We start from the raw sequence: 12,670 nt of genomic DNA, 5'->3' as shown, positions 1-12,670 counted from the left end.
ATATTTTTATGCTAGTAAAATACTATTTTATGACAGTTATTATCTTTATACTATGTGTCTCCCTCCTCCACTTTAAAAAAATTGTTCTGGCTATTTAATCTGTCAGATGAACTTTATGCCCATCTTAATAATTTCCTTAAAAAAACTCTCTTGGGCTTTTTCTTGGAATTGTATTAAATGTGTTTATTAATTTGTGAAGAGTTATCATCTTTAAAATATTAACTTTTCCTATCTAAAACTGTGGCACATCTTCCCATTTGGCTGAGTTTTTAAAACGTCTCATAATAAATCTGTATAGTTTTTATTGCATAAACCCTGCACATTTCTTACTGTTTGTTCTTAGAAATTTCATATTTTTGTTGCTGTTATGAATGGAGCATTTTCCCCATTATAGTTTATAGCTGGCTTTCAGCTATTGAAAAGAACTATTGACTTTGTATATTTGTACTTTTTGTGTTTATTTTATAACCATGCCCTTTACTGAATTGTTTTATTAGTTCTAATAGCATTTCAGTTAGTTCTGGATTTTCTAGACAGGCACTCATATTGTTTGCAAAAAAGGACATATTTTTGTCTCTTTTTCCTCAAATGTTAGTAGTCTTATTTGTTTTTCTTGCCTTATTGCCGTGGCCAGAACTTATAAACACATGAAATGGTAGTAGTGATGGTGAAAGACCTAGTGAATCTTCAAAGGACCTTTCTGGGCTGGGGCCAGATCTGACCCAATCCCAGCCCTAGAGTTGTCTCTTGAGACTCCATTCATTCCTTTCTCAATATTTTTATGATGCCTCCTCTGGGCCAGGCCCTGTGCTACATACTCGGGATCTTGTGTCTTGCAAAAGCTGACTTGCACAGGGGACTTCTGACCCAGAATTTTCCAGTCCTTCATGATTTGTTCCTTCTTTGTCTCAGCCCCTCTCAAGGCCTCATCTACCCAACGCCTTCTATTCTCTCCACCTACCCAACCCCACCTGCAGGAAAGGAGCTCATAGTTTCTATCCCCACTATACTTGTAGCATTTATGGTTTAGGATATACCTTCCCAACCACCTTCTAGTTCCTCAAGGCTCTGTTAACTAGTCCAGGCAGAGTCCACTGTTCTGTACACAGAGAGGGAAAGGGGCTTATCCAAGATCACACAGGCTCGTTGGCTGGAGAACTGGGTCTGGCACCCAGGTTCTCATCCTCACCAAGGTGTAAACAATTAATTAGAGCTTATTATTCCTTATATCTCTTACTGGAGAATTTGCAGGAGTCTGGCTGAGAAGATGGATGGTCTTCTCCATCCCAGAAGTTACACCTTCTCTTGACCAAGGGTGCCTTGAGCATCCCTGGAGCCCAAACTTCATCTGGCTCCCTCTTTGTCTTCCTCCAGCCTTAGCCTGGCTAATTTACCATTAGTCTGGGTTAAGTTCTCCCCGACTTCCTCCTGTACTCCACTTATCCCTGGATCATAGTTGTTCATCTGCATTGTATGGAAATGTAAAGATCTTGGGCTCTGGAAGCAGACTTCGTGAGTGTAAATCCCACTTACCAATTGTATGACTTAGACAAATCAGTTACCCTCTCTGTGCCTTAGTTTCCTCATCTGTGAAATGGGAATAGTGATCATTGCTACCTTATAGATTTATGTGTTAAAGGCTTAGAAGAGCACTCAGGAAATGCTAGTGCAGATTACCATTACCAGTCCCTGGTTTCTCCCTTGAGAGGTCCCCAGAGGCATGAGCTGTGTCTTGATCCCCACCGTGGTATTCCCCGTGTGCATTGCAGGATGTGACTCATAGTAGATGTTCAACAAAGAGCTGTGTTTGTTGATGTTGTACTCAGGCGGGGATTACGTCCCAAGCACTGTGCTGCGTGCTGAGAATGCAGAGAGCAGTTCACAGTAACTGCAATGCCTGCATACGGACTCTGGGCAAGGGAGCCAGTCTGGCATCCCTTTGGGTCTCAGTTTACCTTTTTGTAAAATAACAGAACAGGATGCACGAAGGCCGACCCCTGAGAGCATTTTAAACTCAGTTCCTCTATTGGCCGTAGACCGAGGTGGGCAACGGCAGGGTGGGGAGAAGCTGCTGTCCTTTTTTGGCCATTGGAATCCTGGGTAGCCCTGGGCCTGGCCTTGCACATGGACATAAAAGGCATGGGAGCTGGGCTTGTGAGCTGCCGAGGGTGGGAGAGCATGAGCGAGGGGCAGCCACAGCATGAGGTGGTAGATCCCAGAGGCGGGTCCTGCAGGAGTGACCTGGGGGGACCCACGTGGGTTGGGGTCCTAGCAAGGATGGGCTGGCCTGCAGCCTGGGGCAGCCGGAGGGTGCGTGGGAGAAGAATCTAGGCTTCCCATTTGTCACCGAGGGCTCTGGAGTCAGATAGACCGGGCACCTAGTCAGACCTAGTGAGAGTGTGCCTCTTACCTGCGTGTCACCCTGGGCTGTGACTCAGCCTCCCTGAACCCCCGTCTAGGTCCTGCGCTGCACCAGGTGGGTGTAAGAGGACTGGCGACGTGTTGCGTTGAGCGAGCCCCGCACAGTGTTGGGTGCGTGGTGGGCGGTCAGGGAAAGGCCGCCCTCGCTCTTTAAGGCTGCGTCTAGTTTGGAATGCAGTGATTTCTCACGGAGAGTGACTGAGTCAGGACTTGGAAGGTCTGGATCCTGACGCAGAAAAGAAACAAATGGGAACTAAAGTTAGCCAAACCACCCTTCCCGCATGTCACGTCCATGATCTCACTGGCTCCTTGCCAAGAAACCTGGATGCCAGCGGGCATGTGTGCCTGTATGTGTGTGTGTGTGTGTACACGTGTGTGTGCTGTGCAGCCCTCATTTTAAAGGTGTGGAAATAAGTTCAGAAAAATGAAGTGACTTGCCTGAGGTCCTACAGTGTGTCCATAGCTTCACCCCAGGACTTCTGACTCAGGACCCAGATTGGGGAGGGAGCTTGGGAGTGAGGGTGAAGGACAGGGATCAGGGGCTCCTGGAAGATGACAGCAGAGGGTACTGACTTTCCAAAGGACTGTCTCCTGAGTAACTTAATCAGGTCAGGTCAAATGAGTGGGCCCACAGCTAGGACCCCTCTTCAGCCAGTAAGAGGCATGGCCCTTCCTGAGCACATGCTCTTAGGAGCCAGGATCCTTGTGATGGGGACGCTCCCATATGCTTGGCACAAAGAGTGCTTGTGTCTGACCGGGGGCACACTGCTTGTCGCTTTCTCCTATTCACTGCCCATTCTAACTTGTCGGGTCCCAGGACGTCCCGGACCACAGAGCTGGGAGTCACAAATTCAGGGTCCTAGTCTTAGCTCTGCCAGTGCCTCAGCTTGGGGTCCTGGGAAGTCCCTTTCCTTCCCGTGGCTTCAGTTTCCCAGAATGTGTTATGGGGTAATCATTCCCTTGCTCACTTCATCAGGCTATTCTGGGAAGCTGGTGAGGTGAGGGATATTGCAAACTGTGAAGGGCTGTCCATAGATTAAGTGGCTAGTGCACTGGCCCTGGGTAATTAGAGATGGTGAGGTGAGTATCAGGGGACAGGAAAATCAGGAAGGATCAAGCTTGTCTCTGGGACGTGTCTCTCAGAAGGTCTCTGAGAGCCCCAGGGGAACACGTCACCTGTACAGTGGGCTCAGGGATCTATAGATTGTTTGCAGCGAACACAGTCAAGCTGCATCTTGAGAATGGTTATAGTCTGGCTAATGATGATTGGAGTGGTCTTCCATTTGGGGGAGACTGCCTGAGCAAGGACCCGGCAGCAGGAATGTGCAAGGCCTGGCGGAGGAAGAACTGTGGTCTGGGGTTGGGGCAGAGGGACCCCATCTCTGGGTTGGGCTGGTGGAGGGAGAGCAAAGTCTGGACAGGATGGCTGGGACCAGATGACGGAAGACTTGGGACCCCCAAGAGGGAGTTTGGACTTTGTCAGTAGGCATGGTGGGGAGCTGTGGAAGGTGCTGGAGCAGCGAAGTGATGGGATTGGAGAGGACCCTGTAGAAGAGTGTGAATGGGGTAGGGAGGGCATTTAAGCAGGGGACAGGGATTTGAGCAGAGTTGGTGGGGAGACACCCTCTTTAGATGACTTGGTGGCCAAAGTGGAATTGTTTTTGTTTCAGGGACAGAAAGGGGACCCCGGGCTCTCACCAGGAAAAGCCCATGATGGGGCAAAGGTAGGTTTCCAGGGACCCCAGCACTCAGGGAAGCGGGGAAGTGGACAGTAGGGAAACCGCCGTGCTCTGGGGCTACCCTCGCGACAGAGGCCACTGCGTGACAAAGGCTGGAGGCAGGAAGTAGAAAAGGACGGGGTCTGTTTTTGCCTCAAAACCTTTCAGCTCTCCCTACACCAAACCCAAAGTCATTCCCTGCTGCCTTCTTCTGGTGTGCAACCAATAAAACCGACAAAAAATGTTGCCTGTGGACATACCTTTGGTGAATGTCCTTTCCCCTAGTGCTCTGAGTGGGTTTTCTGTAGGGCCTGTAGGTTTTCTGTTAGGTGACCCTCGGCATCCAGAAGCTTCTTGGTAGCACACGCCCAGGAAGCTTCCAGCAGGCATTCAAAGGCCCCTCTGAGGTTGTTCGTTCGAGCAGCCAGGTCTGTGGATTTCTAGGACTTGGGAAGGGAGCCGGCTGGAGGCTCAGGGCTCCCTAACTCTGAAGGGCTGGGACCAGAAGGTTCTCCCATGGAAAAGAGGACACTTAGGCCAAAGGACTTCACCCATCCCTGAAGCGTCCACCCTGTAAATTAAGCAAGGGGCCTGGAGGGAGTGCAGGATGGGCCGGAGTGGGGAAACCCAAAACTCCAAGTAAGGTTGTCCAGACATCCACACCTTGAAAGGACTCCTCGAGTCCTTCTGGTTTCCTTCGGGACACAACCCAAGAGCCCTCCTGACAGGCCTCTCAGCCCAGCCTCCTGTGCTTGGGTCCTTAAGGTGGAAGCTCCTGTTGATTTCTCTGAGGCACAGGTGGCTCATTCCTTCACGTCCTCATGAGAAGTTTTTTCACTCAGCGAACTCTTACTGGGTGTAAACATCCGCATGCACTCCCGTCGGATCCTCATCGGAAGCTTGTAAGCCAGGCCCTGGGCCTAGGTGGCCCAGGAGAAAACAGGCTCCAGCGGCGGGTGGCTTGCTGGAGGCCATGCTGCTGGTCGGGTGCAGAGCAGGCCCTGCACCCGGGCCTGACGATGTCCAGGGTGCCAGGCTTCTCTCTTGCCCCTGTGTTGTCTGCTCCTGGGTCTCATGGTGTTGGCAGAAATGCCCCCTGCGGGGTGGCTGCCGTGCAGGGTGGGTGTCAGGAATGCAGGGGGGGTTGCTGATTGGAGCGGGTTGCATGCCTTCCAGGGCAGTGGTTTCCAAACATGGTTTTAGCAGCGGGACACGTTGCCCAGATGCTACCTTCTACCAAAGTCCAACATATAAGAGAGATCAAATGGAGCGACTGAGTTAAGTGGGGGGGGGGGGGGAGCTGGGTACCCTGCGCGCTCGGCTACCCTCCCCCTGTTCAGAGGCCTCTAGGCCTCCATGAATCCTGTTTGCAAACAACTGGCTGTGGGAGGCCACACTTCCAATTTAATGTGTCCGCTCCCGTTCCCCCGCCTCACCCCCTTGTCTGTGTTTTTCAGGGCGACATGGGCTTACCTGGGCTCTCTGGGAATCCAGGACCTCTTGGACGAAAGGTATACCTTGGTGCCGATGCTTTGCCTTGCCCGGTGGGCTTCCTAGCAAGTGGGGTCTTCCTAGAGGAGTGCTGTGTGCTGCCGCCTGCCCACCTGCCTCTCCCCGGCTCCCTCAGCAGGGGGATGGTGGCCGGCGAGGAGAGAGGTTTCCAAGGGTCTGTGCTTGCCTAGGGGCAGGAGGCACCTTGGCTTGGAAGAGGTCCCCCCATCGTGGTGAATCCGATGTAACAAGAAGTGACCCTTCTTCTCGGGGCCCAGCTGCTCTAGGGAGGCCATCCTGGGGGTGCTTGTCATGGCGGAAGGAAGGAATACTCTCAGAGCCAGGAGCCCCCACTGGCCCAGCTCCACCTCCCACGGGCTGAGTGGCCTGGGGCTCACGCATCCCCACGCTGAGCCTCCACCTCCTCTTACCTGGAATGACGGTGACCCCCACTCCCTGACCCCCCTGAGGCTGTAAACCTGGAACAAGGCTTAGAGCATGGAAGTTGAGAAAGTGGGCTCTGGAGTCAATTGAATCTGCACTCTACTCCCAGCTCTGCCATTTCTTCGCTGTGTGGTTTGGGGCGAGTCAGTAACCACTCTGGGTCTAATAGCATCCCTCTGATATACTGCAGGGAAATGCTCTGTAGAGGCAGTGAGTTCTCTGTACATTCTGAGCTGTTGCCTCTCCGCACCCACCCCATCACTGCTTCAGTTAGGCCGGGGGAAGGTCTGCCATTTTCCTAGATGGTGGGTCTCTGGCTTACAGTGCCCCTGGATTCCTCTCCGGCTTCCCAGCCAGGGTGTCCCATCCTTCAGACTCAACTCTAGTTGTGCCTCCTCCAGGAAGCCCTCCTGGAACCCTGGCCTTCAGGCTAGGGGCCTCTACTCTGTTCAGGGACCCACAGGCCATCTTAGCTGAGTTATTTTCAGCCCCAGGACCAGCCTCATCAACCAGGATGTGCAAATCTGGTTTGTCACTCTCCTACAGAGCCTAGCCCAGGGCCTGTGCATAGTAGGTGTTCAAGAAATGGGGGACGACAGTGCAGGTCCAGGATCAGTTGCTTTTTGCAGGAAAATCCCCCATTGCTGATGGGTTTTCCAGTAGATACATCGGCCTAGGGCCATGTCTTAAGCTTCCACCCTGGCTCCCAGCTGTGGCCACAGCTGCCCTCTTTCTCAGTCATCTGGTTCTCATCTGGGCAGCTGTGGCATCTCCTGACTCCATCCTGTCTGTGCTCTGAGGGTCCCTGTGGCCATCGCCCTCCCATCTGCTTCTCCTCCACTGTCCGTGGCCCGAGCAGGCCACACTGCAGATCCCAGGAAGCCAGACCCCAACAGGAGCCTGTGGTGGTGCGTGAGCTGGAGAAACGTGGTCTCTTCTGGCTCAGAGAACACAGAGGGACTCCCTCTCCCCACTCACTTCCCCTCTGGGCTCCAGCATTTTCTGATGGATGAGGTGTGAGTGGAAAAGTCTTCTTCCAGTCCTGGCTCATAAAGCAGCCAGTGGTGGTCTCGCTCTGCACAGGGGTAGGAGTCTAGCGGAGGAAGCGGGAGATGGAAAAACAGACTGGACCGGCTCCTGCCTTGGGTTCCAGGCCTTCCTGCTCTCAGCAGATGTCCAGGGAGGCCCAGATTCCCCAACCCAGGGGAACCAGCTCACCTGAGCAGGGAGAGACATCTTTTCTAAATGAAAGAAACACCTCCATGTGGTAGGAAAAGTATTTGGCAAAGCCATTTCCACCAAGTCCCTCTGGCCCCACCCGAGGCGAACATGGAGGAGTTTGGTCGGTGGCAGGCCGGTGGCACTCGCTCACAGAGGAAGGTGGGCAGAGCATGGGGGAGCTGAGGTCCCAAGGCAGGGACCCCTGACCAGTGGTGGGGATCAGGGAGGAGGACCCATGGGGTGGGCAACAGTGCCTGGAACCGTCACTGTTTGTTGGCAGTCTCTTCTCCCACCAGCGTCTTTGGTGACCACAGTAGCCACTTTGCCCTGATCCTGTTGGGTGGTTTTTCTGCATCATCTCACGTGGGTAGCCTTGAGCGAGAAGGAACCTCGGTGGGTGAGAGGTGAGGTCAGTGTCCCCTTGCTCATCAGCACATTGAATTTTGGTGTCACCTCCAGAGTGATACCAATTCATTCACTTATTCAACAGAAGGGATTGAATGGCTGGTGTTTGTCAGGCACTGTGCAGGCCTCTGAGCAGAATACATAGACAGAAATCCCTGTTTTCTCAGCGCCTGCAGTCTTGTGGGGAGAGACAGGCAATAAAAACAGAGAAAATATGAGATGTGTTAGAAGATGAAAAGGGCCATAGAGAAAAGCAGGCAGAAGAAAGGGACTTTGAGTTGGGAGGTTCCCATTGACTAGCGTGACAGGAAGACATACTGTCCCTCATCACATGGTCTCCTCACAGTAACCTCCAGGAGTTAGGCAGCATTATGCCCTTTTTACAGCTGGGAAAACTGAGGCTCAAATGAGTCTCATTCATTCATTCACTCTTCCAGTTATTTCACAAAGATATACCTCTGTACCTGACCCTGTGCTGACACTGGTGTTAAATGCCGGTGAGATCACTGGGGGCTCATGGACAGTGAAGTCTACAGCCCCCGTTCCCAGCCCCACTGTGTGTGAGAACCAGCTGGGGAGCTTGTCCCTGCCCTCCCCCCTCCCCCCACACACAGGGGTTCCAGTTCAGTTGGTCTGAGTGGGACTCAGGCACTAGATTCTCATGTGCACCCAAGGGTGAGAGCTGCTGGGTTAATGGAAAGAGCTGCCAGGGTCACTGAATGTCAGAGCTGGGATTTGAACTCGGGTCTTCTGCCCCTCTGTCCCTTTCCCTTTCCACAGCACTGATTGAAACAGCTTCTTGAATAAGAGTAGGCCCATCAAGTGAAAAAAGAGCCTCCTCGCCTGAGAAGGCTTCTTTCTCTGCATCTGCCTGCGATGCTTGCTGAGGGACTTTGCTGAGCTGATTCCCAAGGTGGGGGCAGGGTGTACAGACCAGGTCAGACACACCTGGATGGAATCTCAGCTCTGTCCCTCTCCTGCTGCGTGACCCTGGGCAAGGGGCCTCAGTTGCTTCATGCAGTGGTTGGGAGGGTTAAATAAGATGCTATGTCCTTAGCACCAGGCATGGGGCTGGCACGTGGTGGGGGCTGCATACATGTTTGTTGAATGAATGAATGAATGAATGAATGAATGATGAAAGAGTGAGAGATCATGATGAAGATGAAGAAGCAGTGCTGCTGAAGGTCTTGCCCATCTGGTCCCATCAGTCATCTTGCTTGGTTACCAGTTAACCACTCTCCACCAGCCCAGAAGGCTACCAGAACCCTATTTTGTACCTTGGGAGGGCAGAGTCCCGTGCTGTCCCTCGTGTAACCCTCCTGCCTTCTCTCCTACAGAGCAGTGCGTCTCAACTGCCCCCCAGGGGACAGTTGCAAATGTCTGGAGATGTTTTGGGCATCACCTCTGGGAGGGGGCACTACTCTTTTAATGGCTAGAAGCCAGAGATGCTGTTAAAGATCTTACAATGCATGGGACAGACGCCCCACCCACAGCAAAGACTCATCCAGCCCAAGGTGTCAGTGGTGTCAAGGCCAAGAAACTCTGCTGTGTAGAAACCCTCACTTCATCCAGTCCTCTGTGCCCTGGGCCTTCCTGCCTTCCTGCGTTAGCTTATGCTGGGCCCTCCCCTGGCATGCCCTCTCCTCCCCACTCATCTTCATGTATCTGTCCCTTGATTCCATTCGCAAAGACCATCTTCTCCAAGAGCATCTCCCCAGCACCTCTAGGCAGAATTCATACCTTCCTTCTCACACCAGGCCATTTTCTCAACCTCTTTGGGACTCTGCACTTTCTGGCTAGCAGGCAACTCACCAGTGACCTTGACACATTTGTCAGACTATAGCAAATACACAGAAGAGGACGTCTTCTTTATTTCCTCATGTGGGGCTTAGTACAGTACTGGACACAGACATCTGCTCCATCGTCCCATACCTCCCTTCCTCCCCTGCCTATGCAGACATCACTAATTGCTCTTTCTTGTCAACCCTAATTCAGCCTCAGAAGCTTTCTTAACACATTTCCCCAGGTAGATATGACTGATGGAATGAAGCTGGTACTCAAGTTGAAACTTCCCCTTGGCTCCCCCCTGCCACCCTCACCCTGCCCATGAGCCCTCCTTATGTCATCCGAGTCGGCCACTGTCTGTGAGAATCTGTACTCAAATAGGAAGTCAGAGGGGGCCATCTGGAAATGTTTTGGGGGGAGTGTGATTGACACTTTCTGCAGAACTGCCAGTTCTACCTGGATGTAGCTCCCCCAGGTCCATGCAACACCCCTGCTGAGAACCTCCTCTGGGCTCCTCTGCAGCTAAGCTGCTGTGGGCTCCTGAAGCCCGTACTCCCTACAGTTCTGAGCTCCTCTGCCCCTCTGCTTCCTAGCGTGGCTCCTCCTTCAAGCCTCAGCTTGCAATGCCGCCTCCTCCAGTTGGCGGTCTGCACTCTCCTCGCGCTCAGTACTTCTTTGTTCCGCTTCATGTGTGTTTAATGCCCGTATCCCATTCTGGAAGGTAGGGACTGTTTGCTTTGTTTACCAATGTATTCTTAGTGCTATTGCAGCCTCATTGCTGGGTCTCAGAATAACCAGATGAATGAGTGAGCCGTACAGAAGCTGTACCTTCCTGCCCTCCCCCGTCTCAGGTACCCACTGAGCAGGGTTTGACGTGAGATGCCTGGCTGTACTGTGATGGACTGTGCTTTTGTACAAGCCACACATCACATTTCAGAATCCTATAATTTTTGAGCCAACAGGATGCTTTGAGAGGCTAGCTGGGGAAACCGAGGTCCAGAGAGGAGCAGGGACTTGGCAAGTCTGGTGTAGTGACTCACTCTGCCTCTTGGTGTGTGTCCTTCCTCTTGACCCTTTCTGTTAAATGGGGCTCTCGGTCCTGCTGACTGCCCAGTGTGGCCTGGGTGCTGCCAGGGTGGTAGAGAAGTTCAGTGAGAAGCCTCCTTGGGTGCTGAGTGAGTCTGGTGAGCGCCATTCTACTGCGAGAGAAGGCGGGGCCTTGTTCAGGCTGAGGTGGAGGCTGCAAGATCAGCTTGCAGGGGCGGATAGGCTGAGGTCTAGGCGTATGTTGGTCCTCAGGACCCCCAGACAAGGACAGGACCCCCTCCCCTCCCTGCCCAAAGCCCAAACAGCATCTCAGCCGACAGGCAGACTGTCTGCAGTAACAGTGAGGTGATGTCTGGTTTCTCCTTGTGCATTGTAAGCAATGATTAATCTGGCTCCCAAACCAAAATATAGCCCAAGTTCTATTATAAACACGGGTCCTGTGGAGACCCGCCGGCAGGGCAGCCAGAGGCCCCTTGCAGATGCCGTGGTCCCTGGAACTCCCCTGAAGCATCTTCTTTCCCCTAGTCCCAGTCAGGCACTGATCACCCATGGGAAAATCACTGCCCGTGGGTCGACCTTGTGGTCAGTGCCCGCCCCTTAATTGCTGGGGCCCTGGAGAAGGTAATGGTTTAGATTCTTCCAAGTCCCGGGGGCCTATCATTTGAAGCTATTTGGCTGGCCCCAGCTTAGTAAACACTGTTAAGGTGCTTCCAGGGAGCACAGGAACCTCCCCCTGCGCCCCTCCACCCCGGCACCCCATGCCTTGGCTGTGCTCAGTCTCAGCTGCTCCCAGGCCACTAAGAGGAACGGGGATTCATGGCAGTGGTCATGGTTTGGGAAAGACCTAGGAACTGTGGCCTTCTGGACAAAGCACAGCCCAATGGGTCTGGAGTCGTGGGGAACAGTCTGGCTGTAACTTGCTAAGTAACCTTGGGTAAGTCCCTTCCCCTCTCTGAGCCTCAGTTTCTCATTCTAGCCAATGAGAGAGGAGGTTGTCAAATCGACAGCTTAGGTTCCTTCCAAGGCAGAGAGGTACTCCGGGGGTCATCCACAAGCTCAGACCAGGGCAGGGGGGTCTATAAGACAGTTGTTCCCTGGGTGGCCCTGTGGCTCTTCAAAGGGGGCCTTGGGCCTCAACAGTGTGTCTCATCCATGATTTGGTGGTTGAAGACAGAAGGATTCACAGCCTGTTGCCCCTGGGAAGCTGTGTAGCCTCAGGGAAGTGTCTACCTCTCTGAGCCTCAGTTTGCTCATCTGGCAAATGTGTATGGTAATTCCTACCTCTCAGGGGTGATGGCAAGTTGTTGACAAGCTGATGTATTTAAGGCTTAGTGCTGGGCCCGGCATGGGGCTGGTCACTGTCCATGTCCCTGATGGTCATTCGTTTCCTTTTCAGTATATCTTGAGTAAAAGATTTACTTGAAATCTCCTCCTGGGATTTCACTGGCTAAAGCATTGGTTTCTAGCAGACTTCTTTGTGGCTGCAGAGGAAGCCAAAGGAGCAGGTGATGCTCAGGGGCTCCCTGGACCCCTTCATGCTTCTTTTGGGATCCTTGCTCCATTATTGCATTGGCTCCATTGTGGCACTGAGGCAGGCGGAGGATGGCAGAGAGAGGCTCAGAGAGGGCAGTCACCTGGGCTGAGTCACACAGCTTAGAGCTCAAGGCTCCACTCAGCTCGTCATGGGAAAAGGCTTTGCTTGTTCTTCCTCATCTGCAGATTTCAAGTGGAGAAAGGATAATGATGGCCAAGATATGCGTCCTGTCCATGACGCATCCCTGCTCAAAACCCTCCTGTGGTTTCCTGTCATCTTACAGCCTGGCATGCTCTGGCTTCCTGCTTCTTCTCTGACCACCCCACGCCTCTGCCCAGCCCCTCACTCATTCTGCTCCAGTCACACGGGCCTTTCTTCCTTGAGAGCATTCTTGCCTCAGGGCTTCTGCACCTGCTGGTCCCTCTGCCTGGAATGCTTTTCCCCAGAGAGCCAGCCCTGTGTCCAGCTCCCTCACACAGAGCAGCTTCCCCTGCCTGACCACCTGCAATCACCACCCTCCCCAACACTGCCATTCTCTCTCCTCCAACTCCACTCACTTTTCTTCGTAGCACTAGTAATTGCCATTCGTTATCTCATTTTTAAA

At 52.8% G+C, this 12,670-nt stretch overlaps 1 protein-coding gene across 1 annotated transcript in view; it reads left to right on the top strand.

Moving 5' to 3' along the window:
* COL27A1 (collagen type XXVII alpha 1 chain) overlaps nucleotides 1-12,670 on the top strand; it is a 143,668-nt gene that overhangs the window by 29,748 nt on the left and 101,250 nt on the right. The window contains exons 6-7 of the mRNA XM_057724123.1: nucleotides 4,092-4,145; nucleotides 5,597-5,650. Of these exons, the coding sequence (XP_057580106.1) occupies nucleotides 4,092-4,145; nucleotides 5,597-5,650 (108 nt within the window). The remainder of the gene's footprint in view (nucleotides 1-4,091; nucleotides 4,146-5,596; nucleotides 5,651-12,670) is intronic.

Source organism: Hippopotamus amphibius, chromosome 2, assembly GCF_030028045.1.
Source record: "Hippopotamus amphibius kiboko isolate mHipAmp2 chromosome 2, mHipAmp2.hap2, whole genome shotgun sequence".
Taxonomy (NCBI): domain Eukaryota; kingdom Metazoa; phylum Chordata; class Mammalia; order Artiodactyla; family Hippopotamidae; genus Hippopotamus; species Hippopotamus amphibius.
This window is presented reverse-complemented; position numbering and strand designations above follow the sequence as displayed.